Here is a 26,663-nt window from a genome sequence, read left to right on the forward strand (position 1 = left end):
GATCTTCACAGTCTGTTTGGGTCTGAGTGCTAAGGCCAGAGAATACCTGGGAGGCATTAGAACCATAAAGAATAGCTGAAGGGGCAGGGCACAGTGGCTCAGGCCCATAATCTCAGCGTTTTGGGAGGGCGAGGCAGGCGGATCACTTGAGGCCAGGAGTTTGAGACCAGCCTGGCCAACATGGTGAAACCTTGTCTCTACTAAAAATACAAAAATTAGCCAGGCATGGTGTTGCATGCCTGTAGTCCCAGCTACTGAACTGGCTGAGGCAGGAGAATTGCTGGAACCTGGAAGGTAGAGGTTGCAGTGAGCTGAGATCACGCCATTGCACTCCAGCCTGAGCCATAGAGTGAGACTCTGTGTAAAAAAAAAAAAAAAAAAAAAAAAGAAAGAAAGAAAGAAAGAAAGAAAAGAAAAAAGAAAAGAATAGTTGAAGTTCCAAGGGGGCTGGAGCAGTCAGGGAACTTTTCTGGAGAAGGGGAGACCTTCAGTGCCCTTTGAAGAACAGTCCCTGCAATGTAAGTGGTTTGAGCCAGAGTGTTCCCCAGAGGGCAACCAGGTAGCAACCAACTGGGTAACTGGCCTTTGGCCCCCGCTGGAGGAAAGTGGGCAAGAGCCATTAGGACCCCGACATGGTGACCTTCCTCCTCCCCAGGATCCCCATTCCAGGTCACCTCATACAACCTAGAGACCAGGCCAGACCTAAAGGAATTGTTAGGGTCCGTGGCCCAGGAATCTGTGAAGAGAATACTCTGGGCCTGGATTCAGACAGGTCTGCAGTCAGGCCCAAGCAAGTAGCATGAACTTGGACAAGATTGAGGAACCTCGCTGGGCCTCAGTTTTGTTACCTATAAAATGGGGCCCAGGACACGTTCCTCATTGAATTGTTGGGAGGCCCGTTATTTGGAACCCAGGGCCCAGTATTACAGATTCCCAGGTTCTATGCCAGGTGCTGTGGTGCACACCTGCAATCCCAGCATTTTAGGAGGCCAAGGTAGGTGGATCACTTGAGGCCAGGAGTTTGAGACCAGCCTGGCCAACATGGCAAAACCCTGTCTCTACAAAAAATACAAAAATTACCCATGTGTGGTGGTGCACACATGTAATCCCAGCTACTTGGGAGGCTGAGGCAGGAGAATCGCTTGAACCCCGGGGGCAAAGGATGCAGTGAGTCAAGATCACCCCACTGCACTCCAGCCTGGGTGACAGAGCAAGACACCATCTCAAAAAAAAAAAAAAAAAAGATTCCCAGGTTCCGGCATGGACGGGCCAGGGTCTTGCCAGGTAGGTTCCTCTACCTCCCTCTGGACCACAGTTTCATTGATGGGTTGGGGACCTTTTGCAGTCTCTTCCCACTGGCTGCACCTCTGTGCCTTCCAGGCTGCTGTCTCCAAAGTGAGTTTGTATGAGGCCAGTGACCACTTAGAAGCCCAGGGAACTGAAGTCAAGGGAGAAAAGGTTATACAATCTGGAGGGATGGGGAGAGCTGAGGGCAGCTGGGTCAGTGTCCCTGGAAGAGGAATTCTCCTCCTTTCCCCATCTCCCACTGCCTACCTCCACCTTTCCCCAACCTTGGAACCTACAGGCCTTCTAAATTAGGCCATGCCAGATGTTGCACTTGGAATTTGTTTGCTTTTGGAGCAGAGATGCCAAAGGGGTGGTAGCAGGAACAGCCGTATTTGCCAATTTTGGATTCTAATCCTATCACTAGATTCTGGTTGTGACAGTGACCAAGGTACCCAACCTCTCTGAGTCCTGAGTCCTGTCTGTAAAACAGAAATACTAAGAGATCCCAAGAGCCACCAGCGGTTGCAGTGAGTCAGAAAAGAGATGCAACTGCCTGCTGCTAGCGGCAACTGCAGGCCGGAGCCCAGCAGTCTCTGTTGACTCCCAGCCTTTCTGAGGTCACGCACGCGCAGATGGCGCACTGGCTTGGCTGCTCCTTGCCTGGCCTCTTCTACACTCCTCTCACCCGCTGCTTCTCTGAGTCTGCAGTGCTGGCTGGCCTGAGTTTTCTGCACTAGGCAAGAAAATAAGGGTTTAGCGACCCCTCTTGGCAAATCCGTGTTACAGCTGCTGTAGTCAGGGTGCCCGCAGCAGAGAGGCTCCCAGGCATGTCAAGTTGTGGAAAAGCCAGGAGGCTGTGGAAGGTGAAGTTTTTCCACTGGGTAAATCTTCACTCTACTGTCAACATTCACAAGGTGCCTGCAACTGATTGATTTCTTCATTCTTGTCTTCAGTCATTGAAAGATTAGTTAGAAATGAATATTCAACAAACATTAACTAAAAACTCCCTGTGTGCCTTGCAACTATAGTAGAACGTGAATAGCGTACAGACCAGAAGGGGGCCCAGACCTTAGAAAATTGCATTATGGTATTCATCCATCCATCCATCCATCCATCCATCCATCCATCCATCCATCCATCCATCCACTTGGTCATTCATTTATTCATTCACAGACATTATTGAGCTCTTCCATGGGCCAAGCACCTTTCTTTGTGTTTGAGAAATATCAGTAAACAAAGCAATTGAAGACCTCTGCCCTCATGGAGTTTACCTTCTAGAGAAGGGGATTGAAAATAAACGATGCATGTAATAAATGAGTACATTATATAGTATGCTTGAAGGGGAAAAGTGCTATAAAAATGAAAGGTGGGATGGAGGAGGGGGAACTGCAGTGTGGTGAGCATGAGGAGCGGGTTGTAGAATTAAATAGGTGGTCATAGCAGGACTCTGGGAGAAGGTGAGCTTTGAGCAAAGCCTTGAAGGAGATGAGGGAGTGAGCCAAGCAGGTATCTGAGGACAGAGTAGCCCAGACGCTGGATTCATGTTAGAACCAAGACTCTAAAGCACTGCCTACCTGTTGTGTTTTACACAGAGGGCATGAACAAAGTATGTGGGAACGTAGGCATGGGTCCCTTTATCTGCCTGAGGAGTTAGGGAGGAAGGCTCCTTGGAGGAGGTGATAAAAGAGCTTAGACTTGAAGTATAAGCAGGAATCCACAGAGTGGGCAAGCCTCTGACAGGGCTTTCCAGTGGAGAGGCAGCATGTGCAAAGGCCCAGGGGAACAAGAAATCCTGGTGTGCTGGGAGAGTTAAGGAGGCTCAACGATTTGGGTTGTTAGAGGGTAGAGTGAGGGGGAGAGGAATGCAAAGGATAAGAGTAGGGAGCTAGATGTGACTGATTATTCCAAAGCTCTATTTGCCACACTGAAGAGCTTGCAAATGATGGCTACAGGGCTGAAATCAACGGGCAAAATGACTTTGCTTGGCTGGCCTTACTTTTTAAAAAATTTTGAATGTCTATTGGAGGAATAGGCAGGCTGCCATTAGCCCATGTCCTCCCCAACCTCTCCCTTTTCCTTAAGTCAGCATTATACTTGTGTCGCCGCTGTGTCCCTGAAGGTATTTGAATTTGCAATCTCTGTAAGGTGAAGGGGAACTGTCGAAGGATCTCGAGCACAGGAAATAGGTGATCAGACTATTCCACTGGAAAGTTTATTCTGGGGCTTCTTCAAGTCAGGGGATTTTTTTCTTCATTTTGATGCTCCCAGGGTCTAAGACAATACTTGGTATCTAATAGGTGCCCGGTGGATTGTTTTTAGTTTTGTTTTTAATGAATGGGGAATGAATAAACAAATGACAGAGGAGATGGGCTCCCAGTGCAGGACAGGATGGGGGATATGTGAGGTCCTGCCCTCTGGGGTAAGGTGCCTGCCCACAGCTAATGCTTCCTTTAGGTGTGGAATCTACTATGGCATTGTCTTTCCAAGAGTCTTCCAGAATCACCTGTCATGCTTGTTTTAAAAAGCAGATTCCTACCACTCAGCCATAAAAAAGGAATGAATTAATGGCAATCACAGCAACCTGAATGGGATTGGAGACTGTTATTCTAAGTGAAGTAACTCAGGAATGGAAAACCAAACATTGTATGTTCTCACTAATAAGTGGGAGCTAAGCTATGAGGATGCAAAAGCATAAAAATGACACAATTGATTTTGGGGACTCAGGGGGAAAGGATGGGAAGGGGGTGAGAGATAAAAGACTATAAATTGAGTTCAGTGTATACTGCTTGGGTGATGGGTGCACCAAAGTCTCACGAATCATCATTAAAGAACTTACTCATGTAACCAAACACAGCCTGTTTCCCAAAAACCTATGGAAATAAAAAATAAATAAAATGCAGATTCCTGGGTTCAGTTATACACCTACTGAATTGGAATCCTACTGATGTGGAGCCCAGGCATCTGTATGTTAAACAAGCTCTCATTAAAGTTTGCAAAGAGGCACAAGGCAGAGTTTTCTGGGGCTACAGGCTGCCTTGGCCTTGCTTCTGTGTAGACCCCTAGAGAAAGCAGCACAGCAGCTAGCTGCCCAGGGCAAGCCTGGCAAGCCTGGCAAGCCCACAGCACATAGTCATGGGCGGTTCCACCTGCCCTATCACTTTAGCATAACTGCTCCTGTCTAGTCCTCATACCACCCTCGGGGAGGTAGGTTTCATTACTCCCATCGTTAACAAGGAGAAACTGAAAACCAGAAAGGCTAGATGGGTTTGCCTAGGCCACACAGGCAAGGGGGCCTGGGCAGATTGGGATCCAGCCCTCCTGGGTCTCCTTCCTGATCTTTCTTGCCAAGTTGTCTTTTCTGCCCTGGGTTAACCCACTTCAGCTTGTTCTCAAATCATGACCTCCTCAGATATGGGGAAAAGTCAGTAGCTCATTTGTGTTTTAATTGGGAGTCCCTTGCTCTAGTAGTTCTCAGTAGTTGGTAAGTATTAGAATCACCTGGTGGTCTTGATAAAGTACGTAGGCCCAGGCCTAGCCTACTTCAAAGAGCCTGGTCCTGTAGCGCTTGATTAGTTCTCCAGGTGATGCCAATACCCTCCAAAGTTTGAGAACCATGGCTTCAATGAGTGGTTCTCCCTGGGTGGGCGTTACAAAGCCTTTTCTCTGTAATGGGGCAAAGAAAGCCCACTTTAGGTAATAGGGAATTCCTGGGGAAGATCACCCTGGATGGGAAAAGGTGGATCTTATTATTACCTCTAAAGTCACCTTGTGCCTACAAGCAGAACATGCAGGCCACAGTGGTAAACACATTCAGTGAGGAGGGCGGCAGAGCAGGTCCCTGAGTGCTGACAGTCAAGGATGGTTTGCTCAGTCAGGTTCTAGGCCAGAGAAAAGAAGAGTGAAAACAGATACAGAGGTAAGTGCTGGTGGCAGGGTAGTGTGAGCTGTGGGATGTAGAGTGAGAGAGGTACTTTGGACCCGGTGATGCCTAGGGCTCCTGGGCCTCCAGTGAGGTAGGGTCCCTCATGGACTTAGGTGGCTCATGGATCCCCAAAAGTGAATGCCAAGCTTTGAGAGTATGTGCACCCTTCCAGGGAGAGGCCTTAAGGAGGAATGTTTATAAGGGCAATGGGGCCTGAGGTTCACCAACTTGGGTTTGAAGCTCCCCTTTCCACGTCCTACTTGTGCCATCTTGTGTGATTCATTGAGCCTCTGTTTTCTCACCTGTAAAGTGAGTCTAATGATGGTACCCTCCTAATAGGACTGTTTTGAGAATTAAATAACATAAAATACATAAGGAACCTAGACCAGAGCCTGACTTGAGGCAGTGCTTGAATAATGTTGTAGCTGTCTTTGGTAATATTGTGGTTCAGAGAATTCTATGTCCCCCATGAATAGTTTACATCATTCATAATCATTCAGGTCATATCTGGGGACCTTGCTAAATTCAATGGACTGTAATGAATTATGTCCTTAACTGTGTCATCTGAAAGTTGGGGATAATTCTTACCTCACAGCAGTTGTTAGGGTTAAGTGAAAATGAAACTACTTGAATGGGTCAGCTAGGTAGTCATTAGGCTCACTTTTTAGCTAAGTGACCAGCCTTTTCTTCCAGATTACTAATTTTCTTTTTAGCTATATCTAATTGCCTGCTAAACCCTTTTGTTGAGGTTTTCCATTTTTGGTCCTTATATTTGAACCTCTAGGATAGGTTGAAAATGCTAGTCTAGTGTTTACCAAAGTCTGACCTATGTGTATATGCAACATAGGCATAGCTGTGTTCCAATAAAACTTTATAAAAACATGAGATGGGCCCCTATTCTACAACTATGTTAAACTCTTGTAGATCTTCCTTTAATTCTCTTGTGTTTTCCAGATGTATAGTAGTAGTCTGTAGATAGTGATAGTTCAAATTCCCTTTTCTGACTCAAATTTCTTACCTTGGCTAATATTCTTGGCTGAGACTGCTGGTACAATGTTAGATATTTAGCAAAGACAACAGGTAGGCCTTATCTTGTTTATGAGAATCCCTCCATTGTTTCCCAATTGTGTAGGAGGCTGGCTTTTTAGCTGAGAGATGTTTCATGTTAAATAGGTACCATTCATTTAAATAAGTTGTCTAAATAAAGAATGGGGGCTGAATTTCGTCAGGTATCTTTTTAGCATCTATAGATATAATTGATTTTTTGAAACTCCCTAGGATCTATTAATGAAAAGTTGATATAAATAATAGTATTAAACTAGTCTTACATTCTCATATAACCCCACTTGGTCATAAGGTTATTTTATGGTGCCATTGGATTCCATTTGCTGAATGCTATTCAGCTTTTAAGATATTGATAATCTACTCATAGGTGAAATCCATCCATAGTTCATTAAACTTCATCAAATCTTTATCACTATTTATTTGACTATAAAATATGGGGTTTTTCTTCTCTAAAACAATTTAAATAGCATTGGAGTAATATACTCCTTTAAATATATGGTAGAATTCACCTGTGAGACAGTCTGGGCCAGTTACTTGCTTAGGGAGTTAGCTCTTTTCTAACTTCCATGGGAACTGATTTGTTCAGATTTTATTTCTCTTCTGGGATTAGGACTAATAAATTCAGTTTTTATACTAAATTGTCCACTTCATCCAGATTGAAGTGTAGCCATAGAACTATTCAAAATAGTCTTTAGTCCTTATTTCTGTGTATATGCTTTCTCCTGTTATTTTTATTTTTATTTATTTTTTGTAGAGATGAGATCTCACTATGTTGATGGGGCTGGTCTCCAACTCCTCAAGCCATTCTCTTGCCTCAGCCTCCCAAATGTTTGGATTACAAGTGTGAGCCACCATGCCTAGCCTTCCTGGTTTTTTTTTGTTTTGTTTTGTTTTGCTTTTTTTTTTTTTAGTTAGCTTGTCTTTTTTGGAACTAGCTCACTTTTTTCTACTATAAAATAATTATGCAAATATCCTGTGTAAATATGGGGCCCAACCCCATCCTGGTCTTTCCACTGGAAAGGCTAGCATTTAAAATAAAGTTGTTGACTGGGTGCAGTGGCTCACACCTGTAATCCCAGCACTTTGGGAGGCTGAGGTGGGCAAATCACTTGAGCCCAGGAGATTGAAACTGGCCTGGGCAACAAGGTGAGACCTGGTCTCTACAAAAAATACAACAAAATTAGCTGGGCATGGTGGTGTGTGCCTGTGATACCAGTTACTCGGGAGGCTGAGGTGGGAGGATTGCTTGAGCCTGGGAAGTTGAAGCTGCAGTGAGCTCTGATTGCACCATTGCACTCCAGTCTCGGTGACAGAGTGAGACCCTGTCTCAAAAATAAACGTATTTAGCTATTTATATTCTAGCAGAGACTTAGTTCGCTATAGCTACGTTTTAAATCTATTTAAGTCTGATAAGATTCATAAGTATACCGTTTGAGCTTGGACAAATGGCTATCACCATCTACCTACCACTCCATCAAATAGAGATCACCTCCATTTCCCTAGAAGAGTTCCTTGAGCCCCAGTGCAGTCAGTTTCCTACACGCCTCCCCTGGCAACCACTAGTCTGAGGAATTGGTATTGCCTGTGGAAATATTGATCCTGTGGTGGTCACAAGATTCTAAGTGGAGTTATTTTCTTTCAGTACATTGAAAATGACATCCCCCTGTCTTCAGGTTTCCACTGTTGATGAAGTTAGCTTTTGATCTGTTATTCCTTGAAAGGTACATTTTTTTCCTGGATTGCTTTTGAGATGTTATCTTTGTCTTGTTTTTTGTAGTTTCACTATATAGTGTAGATTTCCTTATCCCAGTTAGCATTTGGACTTCTTGAATCCATGCTTTGATGTCTAACTATCTAGCACTGAAGATACAGCTTATTCAAATGATTTTTGTCCCATTTTCTCTTCTTTTGGGACTCCAAAAAAATACATATGTGTGTGTATTAGATTTTTTCATATTCTCTTACTTTCTCTTGTCTTCATGCCTTATTCCAGAAAGCTTCTTCAGCCTCTTCTTCCAGGTTAGTAATTTTATCTTTAGAGGTTTTAAATTTTTTGTCCTTATATTGTAACCTCTGGGGATCTCCTGTTTTCCTTCAAATCTGTTATTTTAATAAATTTTAATTTTCTTTCCATTTTTAAACTTGGATTTTATCTCCTTCAACAGAGAAGCAATTATTTTATAATCTACTCCCAATAGCTGGAGACCAGTTGGTCTTTCTCTTGTCTGTGCTGGTGGTTTTAGGTCATGCTGTTTATTTATGTACCTGATTTTCTACATGCTGGACACAATATTTTAAAAATGCTTTGAGAAATGTACTCTATGGTAGCAGCTTCCAGAATTTTGAGTCACCAAATACAGTATGATTTAACCCAATCTCAGAACTTGAGACTTTCTGGGTATTATGTGACATGAAGCCAGGCTGGAGTTCATGCAAGGACTGGTTTTCTACTAGTTCACTCTGCTTTCTAGGGCTAAAATGGGAGTCTTGGGATTTAAATCCTGGCTCTAATGTGAGACCCTAGAAAGTACTTATCTTCACTGGGCTTCAGTTTCATCACATTCTTCTCATCTTACATACGGAGAAACTGATGCCCAGACAGGGGAAGTAATTCTTCCAACATCCTACAGTTAGTAAGAAGCAATTATAGAATAGAGCCTAGGCCTGTCAAGGGTACTTCTACTTGAGCTTTCAATTTTGCACCTTGTATTTAGGGATCTATATCCCCAAATACCTTGCTTCCCCCTACATGCACATGAAGACGATTCTGCAATCCCTATCATACTTGCCATACCCAGAAGGAAGAATCTGAATTAGGTAAGAGTACTGAGACACCAGAGGAGGCTGGTGTGTGGCAAGAAGAAGGAAGGCTGGAAGAGTTATAAGGGCTTGTAGGGCACTAGAAAAAGTGATATTAGAAGTATCCTTCTGTAAACAGTATAGCCATGTGCTGGCATCAAAAGTGAACTGCCAGCCTGTTCCCACTTCATTTCCCACATTCATTTCTCCTTCCCAGCTTCTGTTCACGATCTGTCTTTCAGCTCTTGTCAAAAGGCTGCTAGCATCTACTGGGCTGATCCTGGGATACTGGTTCTAGCTGCTAGAGAAGGCCCCCGGGTGAATTGAAAGGTAGATGGTGGGAGGCTGACGAATACTGAAACCAATGGTATAGCCAAGAAGACTTGAGCAGAGGATTGGTATACCCCCGGTACCAGACAACTTAGGGCTGAGGAATAGGGGCATTGTTGCCTTTGTGGAATGGTGTCATTTACAATAGACTTTTCCCGTAGAAAGATGAGTCTTGGCAGAAGTCCAGCTTCTAGGTTTACTCCTGGCCTTGCTGCATACTCACTTTGTTATCAGAGAACACATTTTTGGGACCATGCATGGTGGCTCCTGCCTACAATCCTAGCACTTAGGGAGGCTGAGGCGAGAGGATCACTTGAGCCCAGGAATTTGAGACCAACCTGGGCAACATGATGAAACCCCATCTCTACAAAAGATACACAAAAATTGGCTGGGTGTGGTGGAATGTGCCTGTAGTCCCAGCTACTCAGGAGGCTGAGGTGGAAGGAACGCTGGAGCCCAGGAGGCAGAGGTTGCAGTGAGCCATGATTGCACCAATGCACTCCAGCCTGGGCGAGAGAATGAGATTCTGTCTCAAAAACAAACAACCCCCCCCCCAAAAAAAAAACCAAAACATTTTTACCAGGAAAACGCATTACTTTCAGTTACCTGCCTTGGCCCCCATGTTCTGCTATATAAATCTGCCCTGGGAGGTTCTCATTCAAACTACTTTAAACAAGTTTCCTCCTCCATTTGCCTACTAGGCCACACTGGCCTCCAGCTTCCCTGCCCCATCCTGGTCCCGATTTCCTATGTGCCTGGAGTCCCCGGCTGAGTGCTTGGTATATGGGGCAGGCTAGTGGGACTTAGGTAACAGCAAGGACTTCCATGGCAAGAAGTCTAAGAGCACCTAATTTAACTGAACTGGAATAACGAAAATTCTGGGACCATGGGCTGAGCTGGCTGATGTTACAGAGCTGTCCAAAGAGCTGTCCCATCTTTGACTTTGTTGTTAAGGTGACACAGGGCAAAGATACTCAATGTGTAATTCCAGTCCTGGGAGAAGGAAGAAGATGCCTGGTGACAATAGCTTCTTGTTCATTGGAGGGAGGTTACCACCCCAATCTTGGCTCTTTCCACTAGCACTCCACAGGACCAACAGGGATGATAGGCACCACCTTTTGGAAGGCAAAACCAAAGGAATCTCACCTGGCCCTTGCAATGCTCTATGATAATTAAGTATTTGGAAAGATAGTGTGACTTACCTACAGAGTTGAGAGCCCCATTAAAATGAATCTCTTCTAGGACAGGGAATTTGGGCCAGAGCAAAGTTCTTGCTTGTGGAAGAGATGGTTTCTCTAGGCATAAACACTTATATTTGTTCGATTTCTTTCTCATCAGTATGTTCCTAACACTGAATAAAGTTTTTGCATCATGATTAAAGGTTGGGATCCTAAGTCAAGACTTGAGACAGCTTTGTTCTGTGGCTTTCTCTGTCTATTGCTCCATCTTCCATGGCCAAAGTCTTCATTTATGGCTCATCTCTTCCCTGACTTGGCAACATCCTTGTGGTTATGTCTCTCCTACTCATTAACTATGTTAGTTGCCCATGTGCCAAGGTACTGTGCTAAGAATGTAATACTGAAGGCTGACCTGGGCAGACACTGAACAAGTAACAATATTAAATGTCACTAAGGGGAGGTATAGGTTGCAATGGGAACATCACAGGCAAACTGAACATGGTTTGAAGAAGTTGGACAGAGTGTTTGGTACTCTGAAGTACTGGTGCCCTAAATTTATAAAAGAAGCAACGAGGTTTTTTTTTGTGTTTGTGTGTGTGTAGGGGGATGTTACTTAGGGGGAAAAACTTGGAATTGTAGCATTTGGTGGAATGGGCATAGGTCTAGATTTTTAGAAAAAAAGGGTCTTGATGTCTTGGGATATAAGGATTGTCTTAAAGAAGTAGTGGCAGCTGTTGGCCTCAAGCTTTCCTACCTTCTGGGATCTTGCTATCTGATTTATTGATTCTTTGAGGCTTTAAAAGGTATTTTTTGGTCTCGTTCACTATTTAACTTGTTTTCAAAAGGAAGGTTAATCCTAATCGTTGGAAGTTTGTTGCAGTAAGCCATAATCTTGCCACTGCACTTCAGTCTGAGTGATAGAGCAAGACCCAGTCCCTCCAAAAAAAACAAAAACAAAAACAAAAACAAAACAAAACAAAACAAAATTGCTTAGTCCCAGGAACTTGCTAGAAATGAAGATTCTCAGGTCTCACCCCAGACATACTGACTCAAAATTCAGGGGTGAGGTCTCACCATCTGTTTCCTACCACGCCTTCCAGGTGATTCTGATGGACTTCAAAGTTTGAGAGCCATGTACCTAGCCCATAGTTACAAGTGATGGAAGCCTAAGGCAGCTGTCACAGTGAGTAGGTGGAAGGCATTTGCAGGAAGCCAAGTGAGGATAGAGGAACTGAGGAATCTAAAGGCTTTGAGTATCTGGTATGGCCAACCTGGAGAAGAACAGGCAAAAAGAAGGGCTGATGTTCTTCAACAGGGCTTGGCAAACCTTTTATGTAAAGGGCCAGACAGTTAATATTTTAGGCTTCGTGGACCACATGGTCTCTGTCACGTGGTCTCTGTCATGACTATTAAACTCTGCCATTGTAACACAAAAGCAGCCATAATCAAGACATAAATAAATGAATGGGGCTGTGTTCCAATAAAACTATCTACAAAAATAAGTGGCAGGCCAGATTTGGCCCTCAGGCATTAGTTTATTCTAGCAGAATGTTTTACTCAGTGGGTAGTGATGGTGATTGTTTTTGAGCAGTAGAAACCCTTTTTTCCTATTTAACCAAACAAAGCAGGAACTGCTCAGGTTGAAGAACGGGGTGGAAAATCCAGAGCCTCCTTGTTCATATCCCCCTGCTCTTCCTCAGAACACGTCCTAATGCCGTTTAAGTAGAGCACTCAGTGTCCAGGCTTGAGGCCATGTATTCATTGCCCTAAAGAGTAGGTAACTCTTCATGAACCAATCTGGTCATATAACCAAGACATGGAAGTGAGAAGAACAGATCTGAGATCTGTTCTGTCTCCATCCATTCCTGGACCTGAGGGTCCAGGAGATCCTCCTTTGCTCCATTGTCAATGGCCTCTTTCTCCGTAGGTGCCAGGCAGCCTGCAGAGGCCAGTAAAGATACCCGGAGTATGAGTCATCGGTCAGATACCCTTCCTGTGCCCTCTGGTCAGAGGAGAGGCCGGGTCCCCAGAGACCACAGCATCTATACCCAGCTGTTGGAGATAACGCTGCACTTGCAGCAGGCCATGACGGAGCACTTCGTGCAGCTGACGAGCAGACAGGGCCGGTCGCTGGAGGAAAGGAGGCACGCTGAGGCCATCTGTGAGCATGAAGCCCTTCTGAGTCGCTTAATATGCCAGACGATCAACCTCCTACAGTCTGGGGCTGCAAGTGGCCTGGAGCTCCAAGTGCCTCTTCCTTCTGAGGACTCTAGGGGTGATGTCAGATATGGGCAGAGGGCCCAACTGTCTGGGCAGCCTGATCCAGTTCCCCAACTGAGTGATCCTGAAGCTGCCTTTGTCAGCCGTGACCTATCCAACCGTGGGATTGACATCTCTGTCTTTTATCAGTCGAGCTTCCAGGACTACAATGCCTACCAAAAAGATAAATATCATAAGGACAAGAACACCTTGGTGAGAATTTGGGGTGGGGGGTGGGCAGCATCCTCACGGGCTCCAGTCACTTGGATTTACTGAGTCCTGGGCCAAGTGCTGTATATGCTCTCATTCTTTATAGCCTTATGAAATGGGCACTCTTGTCATCTTGCAGATAAGGGAGTAATTACAGAAATAAAGTGACATGCCCCAGAAAGTTGGAGAACTCCATCCACCCCCACATCCCTCCCTCTCCCTAAATCCCAGCTCTTAATTATTAGGAGTTGGCCCCTGTGGTCACAGGGACAAATGAGCCTGCCATTAAAGAACTTAGCATAGTGATGAATGGAGTCAGCCACTGGGGCACAGACATTAATAATCTTCCCAAGAACATGAAAGGGATGCCCACTTCAGGTGGTCTGGGAAGAGGTCTTAAAGGCTGAATCAGCCAGCCATGTGGTGATGGCCATGGCCATGACCCTCCAGGCAGGAGGAACAGCACATGTGAAACCTTCAAGATGCGAAGGGCTAGCAGTGATTGGGAAAGGAGGTCCAATGGCCAGAGTAGGGACCACTGGTGCTGTAGCAGGAGGTGTGAACAGAGGTGGATGGGAGGTGTTAAGATGTTACCCTAAGGGGCTGGGCGTGGTGGCTCATGCCTGTAATCCCAGCACTTTGGGAGGCCAAGGTTGGTGGATCGCTCAAGTCCAGGAATTCGAGACCAGCCAGGGCAACATGGTGAAACCTCATCTCTACAAAAAATACAAAAACTAGCCAGGCGTGGTGGCACACACCTATAGTCCCAACTATCTGGGAAGCTAAGGTGGGAGGATCACTTGACCCCGGCAGGTGGAGGTTGCAGTGAGCTGAGATCGCGCCACTGCACTCCAGCCTGGGTGACAGAGTGGGACCCTGTCTCAAAAAAAAAAAAAAAAAAGGAATGTTACCCTAAGGGCAATGGGGAACTGATGAAAGGCTTCCAGGAAAGGGGGTCCTTAGCAGCTCTCCAGCCAGAGGGTGGAGGGTAACATTAGCTATACCTTCCCCTTCTGTTCCTATCTCTGTTCTCCTCTAATAACTTAGAAGGCCCTAATGTGTAAGGAGAAGTAGCAGAGGTAGGTGCCAGATGGGGCCTTGGGGATTAAGGGTCCAGGCTCAGGCGTCAGGTAGGTAGAGTTCTACTTATCACCCAAGGTCACATGGCTAGTAGGTTATTCAACTTTTCTAAACTTCACTCTTTAAATTGGATTATATAGAACCTTCTTCTCAGGAATTAAGACAACTCACAAGAAGCACTTGGTCTAGTATCTGGCACATAATAAGAACTCAATGACTGGTCGATAGGACATAACTTATTTATGTGGCTCTAATGGGGAAATTTGCAAGCTGTACTATTTTGGGTTCATGGAAAGCTTTCCTAATGTGTAAAGTTGTCAAATTTGGATTGAATTGCCTCATGGGCAGTGAGATCTCCATTTGAACTAACGTTTCAAGGGATCTATGTAGGGTGGAGCAAGAGGACTGACCTGATCTTGGATTCCTTCCATCTCCAGGGTTTCATTAACCTTGGCACCAGTGAGAACAAGCTCTGCATGGATCTGATGACTGAAAGAGTAAGGATGTTCTGGGCTGTGTTGGGACCCACCCCTTCAAGGCTTAGTCCCCCTAGCGTGCTCCTGAGCTATGGTAGATACAGGGGTGAGACATAGGAACCTGGGAAGAGGAGTGAAGAAATAGCTTCTAGAATAGCACATTTAACCTCCTGGCCTTGCTGACTGTCCAGAGATATTCTCTGATTAGGTATATGGTGGGAAAGTTGCTATGGGAACCTCTGGGTCAAATACTTCCCAGTGAGGTATCTACTTGTGTAATTTATGACAAGATGGTAGCCTCCATTCATTAAGGAGCATGTAGTGTATATACCCATTCCCTTTCTAGGAGGTCATGTATGTGGAGGGCAAACACTCATGTACAAACTAGGAGTGGGATGAGGCCTCTTGAACTTCCCTGGCCTACCTGTCTTCATGTTCTATTTGTCAACAGTTGCAAGAAAGTGACATGAACTGCATTGAGGACACCTTGCTTCAGTACCCTGATTGGAGAGGGCAGCCATTGTAAGTGACCTTCAGATTTAGAGTCTCTTGGTCCCACAGGCAGCTGTCCTTATCCGGAAGAAGGATTCAAGGCACCAAATTCCTGGTTGGTTACCTCCCTATCTCCTTGGGTAATAACTTCTAGAAAATGCCTAGAGCAAAACTTCATCAGGAGGCAGCCTCGTATAGTAGGAATAATTATTCTGGTATAGTAGGAATAATTCAAAAGGCCTGAGTTCTTTTTTTTTTTTTTTTTTTTTTTTTGAGATGGAGTCTCACTCTGTCACCCAGACTGGAGTGCAGTGGTGCTATCTCAGCTCACTGCAGGCTCTGCCCCCTGGGTTCAGGCCATTCTCCTGCCTCAGCCTCCCGAGTAGCTGGGACTACAGGTGCCCGCCACCACGCCCAGCTAATTTTTTGTATTTTTAGTAGAGACGGGGTTTCACCATGTTTGCCAGCTTGGTCTTGATCTCCTGACCTTGTGATCCGCCCGCCTTGGCCTCCCAAAGTGCTGGGATTACAGAGATGAGCCACTGTGCCCGGCCAAGGCCTGAGTTCTTGTCCCAACTCTCATTTATTGTCTGTGTGACTTGGGGAGTTGATGGTCTTAGTCAGTAGCCCTGTAATATGAGGTTGGACTGAGTAGAAAAGGTGCCTGTTAGGCTGGACAATGACCATCTAGACCATGAGTGAGGAAAGGGGCCCGGAAGCAACAAGGTCTCTCTGGGTCTGTTTACAGCCTGCGGGAAGAAGTGGCCCGGTTCCTGACCTACTACTGCAGGGCACCTACCCGACTTGACCCAGAAAATGTGAGTCAGTTTCCCAGCCTTGCTGCCACCCTGGTGGAGGGCTATATTCTTGGAGGATGCTCTGCCCTTTCTAGGGGGTACAAGGAGAACCAGTGAAGACTCTCAGGGCCAGGGCAGCATGAAGGCGAATGTGTCCCAACTGAGGAGGCTCCCTGTGCCTGTTCTGCCCAGGGGGATGGAGAAAGCATGGCTACCCCTTCTCACATAGGTATTGGTTTTGACTTCTGCCTCTCATGTGTTGTCTTCAGGTGGTGGTTCTAAATGGCTGCTGCTCTGTCTTCTCTGCCCTGGCCATGGTTCTGTGTGATCCAGGCGGTAAGTCAGTGGGCTCTGCTTTCACTCTCAGTGAAATACTAGCAACATAGGTAGGAACACACGGGCACTGGACTTTGAGGAAGAAGAGCATCCTGACTCAAGGCCTTTCCCCAAAGTGGTGGGCCTTCTCCCACACTGACTAGGTTATCTTCCTATTTCTGTGGGAACAAGGGGTTTGGATTCTCCATTTAAGGGAAGAGAGACATGGTGGACCTCAAGGAGGTATGCCCCAGGAATGATGTTGGGAGCCTACCTACTATGTTCATGGCTGGGCTTTTGGGCTCAGCTGCAATACAGACAGCCATGGCAATGGGCTCAGACAATATAGATTTCTTATCTCTTCAGAAAAAGGCTAATTAGTCCTGGACCCAACAAGGTTGAGTGGACTGTTCTGAACCTCCCCGGTAACAATGCTTAAGCAAGAGGCTCCAATGTTAAAGAGCTCTGGATGCATCAAAAGAAGTGCTAAGATGGTCCCTTTCCTGCAAAGGAGCTTCTCTCAGCTCATCAGTAAGGCCAAATAGATGGGAAGAAAAGAACGTGAGATCACCAGGTCCAAATAACTGGAGCCCTCCTTGTGCATGGACCTTGACCTCTGATATTTGGCCTGAATCCGTTGAGACTTTCCTGATAACCATTGCTCCATCTGCTAGTGAGCCTCGCTTGACTTGTGCCCTGGATTCTGAGTTACTCAGTAATATTCTTCCCTCTTCTTCTCTAGTGTACCCGCAAAGAAGAAACTAGAGTTTTGTTTCCCCCAGTGATGTGTATAATAATGGATAACTTTCATAGCACCTGAACCTAAGAACATTAATCCCCAGGTAGAAAGGATCGTGAAACTGACTTTTTTCTGTCGACAGCTTTGCTAGTTTGGGGAGCCTGGCAACAGGCTCTGATTGGGAGACTTTGGACTGATAGCTCTGTCTCTCTGTGTTTCCAGAGGCCTTCCTGGTCCCTGCTCCCTTCTATGGTGGCTTTGCCTTTAGCTCCCGCCTGTATGCAAAGGTTGAGTTGATTCCTGTCCACCTGGAGAGTGAGGTCTGAATGGGGCCCCTTCCCTGCTCAGTATGCCTAGACAATGGACTGTTCTGGGGACACTTAAAGGGGTAGAGGGGCTTGCTTTCTACCAATCTAAGTGGTTGGGTAGGGGTGGAGAAGGCATGTGGACTGGCACTCTGGTATGAAGGCAAAGGATTGCGGGGCTTATGGGAATGAGGAATCAAGACTTAGATTTTAAGAGAGACTTCTCACATAGTGTTTCTCTTCCAGGTCACTGTTACAAACACCCATCCTTTCCAGCTCACTGTGGACAAGTTAGAGGAAGCCCTGCTTGAAGCTAGGCTTGAGGTAAGGAGGGAACCATATTTTTAGGATGGCCACTGCTGGTCCTAAAAGGGGTTTGAGTATTGAAATTCTGGTACTGCTTATTCACCAAGACCTGGTGGGCTGTCCTTAGTTGGAATAGACAGTGAATGATCCAGGGGTGTGTCCCTCTAGTCCTGTGGGGATGTTATGGCAGCCCCAGACTTCCTTCCTGTTCCCCCTCTTTGGGCAGTATAGTAGTTGCTGCTTCAAGACCCTACCTAGGCCTTTTTGGGTGCCTGACCTATAAAAGACCCTTGGCTGAATTTAGGGTAGATGCTAAGGACTTGTATTCACTCAGTTATATTTGGGTTTTTCTTAGGGGAAAAAGGTCCGAGGCCTTGTGCTAATCAACCCTCAGAATCCTCTGGGTGACATCTACTCCCCAGGCTCACTGATGAAATACCTGGAATTTGCCAAGAGGTATGAGTTCTACCCCTTGAGACTAGGTAATGTTTCTTGAAAGGATTCCCATCACTTATAGTCAAGTAGTCAAGAGCCAGATCTGGTGGCACATGCCTGTAATCCTAGCACTTTGGGAGGCCGAGAAGGTGGATCACTTGAGGTCAGGAGTTCGAGACCAGCCTGGCCAACAGGGTGAAACCTTGTCTCTACTAAAAATACAAAAATTAACCAGGCATCATGGTGGGCACCTACTATCCCAGCTACGTGGGAGGCTGAGACATGAGAATTGCTTGAGCCTGGGAGGAGGAGGTTGCAGTGAGCCGAGATCGTGCCACTGTACTCCAGCCTAGGCAATAGAGTGAGACTTTGTCTCAAAAAGTAATTTACCCTAAATGGTCTCACTATACACCATACTTTGCAGAGTTATATAAAACTAACTGAAATTAAAATGAAGGAAAACGCAATCACATGCTTACCACTTCAAATTTTTTGCCATTTCCTTTCTAGCCTCAGCCTATGTATTGACATTTATATAACAGTCAAAATATAGTTTTGTCTTCTGAGAAATATGTCACTTAAAAATATATAATTTGTTACTTCTCTACTTAAGCTTAAGTACTTTCTCCCAGCATCCATTTCCGAAACCACTTGGGCTGGAGTACCGAGGAAGACACTCTCAGACCTTGTGGGATGAAGACGTGTTCCTACAGAACTTCACATTCCTTTCTAAGAGCACGTTCTAGAAATTATAACCTTCCATTTTCCATAAGAAACAGACTTAGTCAAACTTCATGACTAACACAGACCAATGAATGGTGCAGTGTGTGGTCAGGAGGAAAAATGCTAGAGGGGGTAGGCAAGAATTGGATAGAATGGGTTCACTTCCCAGCTATAGCACCTGCTAATTGAGGGAATTGACTTTACAGCTCAGAGCCTTAGTTTCTTTTTTTCTTTCTTTCTTTCTTTTTTTTTTTTTGTTTTTTGTTTTTTTTGAGATGGAGTCTCGCTCTGTCACCCAGGCTGGAGTGCAGTGGTGGGATCTCAGCTCACTGCAACCTTTGTCTCCTGGGTTCAAGCAATTCTCCTGCCTCAGCCTCCTGAGTAGCTACAACTGCAGGCATGTGCCAACATACCCAGCTAATTTTTGTATTTTTAGTAGAGACAGGTTTCCACGATGTTGGCCAGGCTGGTCTTGAAATCCTGACCTCATGATCCACCCACCTCGGCCTCCCAAAGTGCTGGGATTACAGGCCTGAACCACCATGCCTGGCCCACCTTAGTTTCTTCATCTAAAATGGAGATGACAGTACTGAGGGTTGTTGGGAGAATGAATGAGGCACATAAGCAGTTAGGAGCTCCTGACTCTACCAGTTAAAAATTCTCTGGGCTACCCAACCTCTTCCCATAGTCTCTGCTTGATGGTTGAATGGTTAGCTAAGGTTAGACAAGATGTTCTCATATGTGTCTTTTGCATCCTATTCCTTCCCATTACCCCCAAGCTAGGTCTAAGGGTCCCTTCTGATGTACCACCCCATCTACCTTACTATGCCTCTTGGAGGGTCAGATGGGCTGCTGGGACAGTAGGAGTGCATGATCTGTGTCCAGAGAACACCATAAAAGACATGACTTAAGATTACAAAGATGCTTGTAAAAAGCATGCAAAGAAAAAAGATTAGAGAGAAGCTAGATCTTGTTCTCCTTCTTTCATCTAATCTACAGGTATAACCTACATGTGATCATAGATGAGATTTACATGCTGTCTGTGTTTGATGAATCCATCACATTCCACAGCGTTCTGAGCATGAAAAGGTGAGCTGGTCTCAGCTGGAGTTGGGAACGAGAACCACAAGGTTCTTGTTTTGCAGGGTGAGTTTATGTGACATGAACTTAACTCAGTTCCTAGCACATAGCCAGTTAACTGGCCACAGGGCCTGTGAATACAAACAAAGCATCATCTTTCCCTCTAAATGTCTTCTAGTCTATATACCATTTTGTATAGAAGATAATTTGAGGTCAAGGTAGAAAGTCTACTGTCAAAGGTCAAAATAAAGCCTCATAAAATGCCAGGGTAGGAGATTCTTGATAAGTAGAGCACAGGGAAAGAAAAAGGAGGCAGAACCTTCTGAAGGGTAGTATCTGGCCATAGAGATGGGATTCCAGCATTCAAAGCAAGGGAAGGAAATGCCTGGCAGAAGGAACAGCTTCACCAAAGGTGGAGCAGTAGTAAATACTCGGGCACGTTCTAGAAATTATGGTGACCCACATCTGAAGAGCCAACTGCCAGGAAAGTGGCTTTGGCCAAGCTGTAGGAGAGCCACATGTCAGGCTGAAGGCCCTAGACTTCATTCAGTGGGCACTTGGGTTCTGTGCCCTCTAGGTCTTCAGGAATACCTTGTGTTGACTTCCTGGCTTAACTGGGACAACTGTTTCTTGAGCTTTGGGCCCTATAGGCCCTTCTGTCTAGGAACAACCTCAAGTCTACTTTCCCCTCTTATACCCCAAATCTTCATCAACTATTTCTCTATAACCTTAGTTAATTTTTCCATTTCTTCTTCAGTTTGCCTGATAGCAACAGGACCCATGTGATCTGGGGTACCAGTAAGGTGAGCCATTGCTTTCTCTCCTTGGCTAGGGAAGGAGGAGGAGCCAGGAATAGAAGGCAGACAAAACACTTGTTCCTGTTCCTGCTTTTCTTCCTCTAGGATTTTGGCATCTCTGGCTTCCGCTTTGGTGCTCTGTATACCCACAACAAGGAGGTGGCCTCTGCTGTGAGTGCCTTTGGCTACCTCCACAGTATTTCTGGCATCACCCAGCACAAGCTGTGTCAACTGCTCCAGAACACAGGTACTGAGCTCTAGCACAGACCAGCATGTTGGCTGGACCTCATGGCCATGGGGAATTCTTGGATTTGCTTGGGCCTCTGATGTGCCCTTAATATACTGAGACCCTATTTCCTGTCTCAGATTTAACTGTGGTAAGATGTGAGGTTTGAAGGAGGGCAAGATAGGGCAGATAACACAGCAGGGTGTAGGCAGAAGGTGGAGGTGCTGTTTTAAAACACAGGATGAGGCCGGGCATGGTGGCTCACGCCTGTAATCCCAGCACTTTGGGAGGCCGAGGTGGGCGGATCACTTGAGGCCAGGAGTTTGTGACCAGCCTGGCCAACAAGGTGAAACCCGTCTCTACTAAAAATGCAAAATTAGCCAGGCATGCTGGCAAATACCTGTAAGCCCAGCTACTTCGGGGGCTGAGGCAGGAGAATCTCCTGAACCCAGGAGGCAGAGATTGTAGTGAGCCAAGACAGCGCCATTGACTCCAGTCTGGGTAGAAAAAGTGAAACTCTGTCTCAAAAAACAAAAACAAAAAACTACAGGATGAGCTTTAATTTCTGGATGTCTGGTAGCTTGTGTTCTACCCAGATGTGGGATGGCTAATCCTACTCTAAGTTGTGAAGGTAGGAACTTCAGAAATTAGTCTTTATGTGAATATAGATTTTCCCTCCCCAAAACCCTGTTTGCTTTAGACAAAGATTATAAAACCAAAAACAAAACAAACACTCTGACTCTTCTAATACAACATAATCTCATCTTCCAAGGTGGCCAAAGGAGAGCTGCCATTTGGGCAGGTTGGTGTGGCTAGGCCTGTGGCACCTAGATTCATTGTCCCCTTGCTTGGATCTCAAGTGAATGCTGGCCTCAGAAGGGACTTTCCCCTTTAAAGCCATGGCCCAAGCTTAGAGACTCACTTTCTTTAGTTCCCTGTAATAGAACAGATACCAAGCTGGAAGTTTTAATTAATAGCTGGGATATAATGAAACAAACTGATGTCATTATATTTGCTGATTTAGAAAACAATTTGCTTTCAACTCTGGGAGGGGAGAGAGGTAGATAGGAGAAATCCAACTGAATGCTCCCCTAGATATCAAGACCTTTGATACTTGGCAGAAACCAGATTGCAGCCCCTTGAACGCTAGTCCTCAATCTTGGATGGATGTGGGAGTTTCCCAGGGAGCTTAAATACTGACGTGTGTTCTATCTTCAAAGATCCTGATATAGCCTGAGCATCAGGGCTTCTAACAGCTCCCCAAGTGGTTCTGTTCTATGAATGCTGAGGGCAACTGGCCAAGAGCATCCCCAGGCACACATATATTCCTCCGACTCCATTATATGAGGCTCAAATTCGGGTGGTAGGAGCTGCGAGTCCCTGCTGCTTGCCCAGTTAACAACAACAGCATCAACCCCTATTAGGGGATTGACTCCTTGCCTCAGGGCTGTGAACTCAAAGAGAACTTTCCTACTAGACCTTTGAGAAGCCCAGTGTCTCTACCAGAGCCTTAGATAAGAGGTGGGTGTATCAGGTGTGGACACCATCAGCTCAAACATACTAGAGTTAGTCTTAGAAATAGCTTGCAGGGTGCAGTGGCTAACACCTAAAATCCCAGCACTTTGGGAGGCAGAGGCAGGTGGATCACTTGAGGCCAGGAGTTTGAGACCAGCCTGGCCAACATGGTGAAACCCCATCTCTACTAAAAATACAAAAATAAGCTGGGTGTGGTGGCGTACGCCTGTAGTGCCAGTTACTTGGAAGGCTGAGACATGAGAATCACTTGAGCCAAGGAGGTGGAGATTGCAGTGTGCCGAGATTGTGCCACTGCACTCCAGCCTGGGTGACAGAGGGAAACTCTGTTTTTTTTGTTTTTTTTAAAAACAGACGAACAAAACAAACACAAACAAACAAACTTGCATGAAGCCCAGGAAGGGAGCATTTGGGAAGGAACTCTCGGTAGATTTCTGTAGTAATATCTGTGACAGTGTTTTTCCTCTACCCATCCAGAATGGATTGACAAGGTATACCTACCCACCAATTGCTACCGGCTCCGGGAAGCTCACAAGTACATCACTGCTGAGCTGAAGGCATTGGAGATCCCTTTTCACAACCGCAGCTCTGGCCTCTATGTCTGGATCAACTTGAAAAAGGTGTGTTCTGGGAATGAGGACAGGTGTTCTTGGGCAGACCTGCCAGCTGGATCTTGGGCTCAGTTCTGTTCCTCTGCCCTCCCTAGTACCTGGATCCCTGTACATTTGAAGAAGAACGGCTCCTCTATTGCCGCTTCCTGGACAACAAGCTATTGTTATCCCGTGGCAAAACCTATATGTGTAAGGAGCCAGGCTGGTTCTGCCTCATCTTTGCAGATGAGCTCCCCCGGCTAAAATTGGGTGAGTGGAGCTGACCTCCCAATCCTTTGAAGATGCCCCATCAACTTAATATCTCAATCTTCTCCCCCACCCCCCTTAAACATCCTATAGATCTAGCCCTTTATTCCCTGTTTCCATGTCTATCTTTAGTTAGGTGCTCTTGCAAACAAGAACTGATATGTACCTCAAGCACCTATCCATTCATTACCCATTTGGGATATCTGTTCTGTGACTGCCATTGACTGAGGCATTGGGACCACAAGCTAAAAAGTAGTACTCTGAGGCCAGGTGTGGTGTCTTATGCCTGTAATCCCAGCACTTTGGGAGGCCGAGGTGGGTGGATCATGAGGTCAGGAGTTCCAGACCAGCCTGGCCAGCATGGTGAAACCCTGTCTCTACTAAAAATACAAAAAATTAGCCATGCATGGTGGCGCACGCCTGTAATCCCAGCTACTCGGGGGGCTGAGGCAGGAGAATTGCTTGAACCTGGGAGGTGGAGGTTGCAGTGAGCTGAGATTGCGCCACTGCACTCCAGCCTGGGCGACAGAGTGAGACTCTGTTTCAAGAAAACAAAAACAAACAAACAAAAAAAACCAAAAAAAGTAGTACTCTGCCCTTGTGGGGCTGGCAGCCTAGTAAGTGAGATGGATAGGCAGATGACCATGGAAGTCCCTGTATGCCATACTAGAGAGTTTAGATTCTCCTCTGAGGTTATAGAGAATAGGACATTCATGTGAACATTTATTTATTGCATTCCATTACATGCCAGATGCTGTTCTACCTGCTGGGAATATAGCAGTGAATTGTTCATTCTCATGAAGGTTTTTGTTACAGAATTCTTTTGAGCTAGCATAGAAGATAGGCTGAGTGAAGAGACACTAGAGGCAAATAGAAATCCTGATTAGGCCAAGGCCATAAGCCTGAGAGTACAGGCTTTGATACAAGACATTGAGATGTCTCGCAGGCTGACATAACAATGATATTCAAAAAGAAATCAGGGACGCAACATGTAGACTTGGAAATCCATCCCAAAGGTGGGAGGGCTGAAGTTCAGGATCCCTGAATGAGAGGCTTTTATGGTTGACCATGACCTGGGTATGTCTGGGACCCACCTGCAAACCTACTAAATCACTATTTCTCTCTGTCCCCATTTGAACCCTCTAGCCATGCGTCGGTTCTGTGATGTGCTGCAGGAGCAGAAGGAGGCTTTGATAGTGAAGCAGTTGGAGGATGTAATGAGGGAGTAGGCCGTCTGCCTCCCAACCAGCAGTTCCAGCCCATCACTTGCTCAGGGACCCCCTAATGTCAGCCTCTGGCCCAGAAGGCCAGGGTGTCTTTTTGTCAGTGTTGCGATGGAGAAAATGGTGGGCTCCTCCAGGAAGATCTCATCTGACCCAGTTGTCATCCTCCTTAAGCTGAGTGCCTGCTGTCTTTGGAAGCTTTCCATCTTTTTAGTCTTTGCTAGCCATTATATATGCAAAACGTTTTTATCGGGGTTGGGGTGGAAAGGCCTAGAGACACCTAAAGAAATAAAGGGAGTTCTCTGGGCCCCTATTTAGATAGTTTATTTTTATATTCAGTACCTAATAAATTCTATACTTTTAAATTCTAGGCCCATCTTATTTTCTTGCTTATATTCTTCAAAATCATCTTTGGAAGCCAGATGATTTTCTGTCCTCCTTAATTTTTAAATTCTAAGGCAGGTTCTATGTAAAGAATACTGTCTAGAGCAGGCCAGAAAAAGAAAGAAGTCATCCTTAACTGATGGGCCATTTTCCAGGTGTTGGATGCAATGTTCTATAAGATTCTTATGAAATCACATCCACTTCCACATGACCTGCTAAGAGGCAGGTGGGAGTATAATTGCAGGTATTCCTGCTTCCAAATACTAGAGTTTGTTCCACTTTTACCTTCCCAAAAGGCTTTTAAAGTCTCTTGCTGGGTACGGTGGCTCATGCCTGTAATCCCAGCACTTTGGGAGGCTGAGGCCAGAGAATGGCTTGAGGCCAGGTGTTTGAGACCAGCCTGAGCAACTGAGACCCTGTCTCTACAAAAAATAAAATTAGCTGGGTGTGGTGATGTGTGCCTCTAGTCCCAGCTATTCAGGAGGCTGAGGTGGGAGGCTCGCTTAAGTCTAGGAGGCCAAGCCTGCAGCGAACCATATCGTGCCACTGCACTCCAGCCTGGTTATAGAGTAAGACCCTGTCTCTACAAAAAAGAAAAAAAAAATCTGACAAGCTTGGTGTCTTTGTCCCTTTATAATATGAAAATATCACAAAGTGGATGGCTTAGAAACAAATCTTTCTCACAGTTCTGGAGGCTGGAAACTCCGAGTTCAAGGCCCTGGGAGATTTGGCATCTGGTGAGGGTCCCATCTTCCCAGTGTCATCTCATGTGGCAGAAGGGGTGAGAGGTCTTCCTCTGCCTTCATGACCCAATCACTTTTCAAAGGGCTCACCTTCTAATACCATCACCTTGGGGGTTAGGATTTCAAATATGAATGTTGGGGGGACACATTCAGTTCGTAGCATCTGGGGTTGTCCTTTTCCATTTCTAATGTTTTCAGCTGTTCAAATCAAACCACCCATCAGTTTCTCTGCAAAGCCCTTGCATGTCAGAGCACCGATACTGTGAAGTGGGCAGAGAAGGGACTACTACCATTTTATTGATGAAGAAAGAGCTCACAGTACCAACTGGTGGCTTTAGTCACTTGGGTTTGTGGCCGTACTTCCTCCGAATCCAAATTTGTTTATTCTTGTCAGTTTTCTTGTGTGTGTGTGTGTATGTGTGTGTTTTTGTTGTTGTTGTTGTTGTTGTTGTGAGACTGAGTCTCACTCTGTCGCCCAGGTTGGAGTGCAGTGTCGCAATCTCGGCTCACTGCAACCTCTGCCGCTGGTTCAGCGATTCTCCTGCCTCTGCCTCCCGAGCAGCTGGGACTACAGGCACGTGCCACCTCGCCCAGCTAATTTTTATATCTTTAGTAGAGACAGGGTTTTACCATGTTGGCCAGGCTTGTCTCAAATGCCTGACCTCAAGTGATCCGCCTGCCTCGGCCTCCCAAAGTGCTGGGATTACAAGCTGAGCCACCGCTCCTGACCGATATAGCTCTTTTTAAAAAACCTCTAGTATAACGCTGAATAAAAGTGGTTGAGAGGACAGCCTGCCTTGTTCTCAGTCTTAGTAGCATTGAGTGCAGTCTTCTGCTCTTGAGTATAACGTTACTGTATTTTTCATTCTGTCCCTTATCTAATAAAGTTTCCTTTTATTACTAGTTTGCTGGGAGTTTTACCATGTATGAGGGTTCAATGTTGTTAGATGGTTTTCATCTGCATTTATAGAGATATGACTTTTCTCTTGATTATCAATGTAGTAAATTACATTGATTTCTTAATGTTAAAGCAACTTCACATTGCTGCAATAAACCCCATTTGGTCATGATGCATTGTCCTTTTATATACCATTGAGTTTGG

General features: G+C 45.6%; 1 protein-coding gene across 1 annotated transcript; it reads left to right on the plus strand.

Moving 5' to 3' along the window:
* Window positions 1-12,494: 12,494 nt before the first annotated feature.
* Window positions 12,495-24,795, plus strand: ACCSL (1-aminocyclopropane-1-carboxylate synthase homolog (inactive) like). The gene is made up of 14 exons (XM_004050974.4): window positions 12,495-13,053; window positions 14,568-14,627; window positions 15,058-15,128; window positions 15,847-15,916; window positions 16,165-16,231; window positions 17,172-17,269; window positions 17,501-17,578; window positions 17,916-18,016; window positions 19,718-19,807; window positions 20,556-20,601; window positions 20,701-20,842; window positions 22,832-22,974; window positions 23,061-23,214; window positions 24,358-24,795. Exons 1-14 carry the CDS (start codon window positions 12,550-12,552, stop codon window positions 24,438-24,440), a joined length of 1,707 nt encoding a protein of 568 aa, XP_004051022.1. The 5' UTR covers window positions 12,495-12,549; the 3' UTR covers window positions 24,441-24,795.
* Window positions 24,796-26,663: the final 1,868 nt, after the last annotated feature.

The sequence above is a fragment of the Gorilla gorilla genome, chromosome 9, assembly GCF_029281585.2.
Source record: "Gorilla gorilla gorilla isolate KB3781 chromosome 9, NHGRI_mGorGor1-v2.1_pri, whole genome shotgun sequence".
Taxonomy (NCBI): domain Eukaryota; kingdom Metazoa; phylum Chordata; class Mammalia; order Primates; family Hominidae; genus Gorilla; species Gorilla gorilla.

Coding starts and splice junctions, on each gene's coding strand:
- ACCSL (XM_004050974.4), top strand. CDS start 12,550: ATGAGTCATCGGTCAGATACCCTTCCTGTGCCCTCTGGTCAGAGGAGA. Junction 20,602..20,700: donor TGATCTGGGGTACCAGTAAG/GTGAGCCATTGC, acceptor TTCTTCCTCTAG/GATTTTGGCATCTCTGGCTT. Junction 23,215..24,357: donor GCTCCCCCGGCTAAAATTGG/GTGAGTGGAGCT, acceptor TGAACCCTCTAG/CCATGCGTCGGTTCTGTGAT.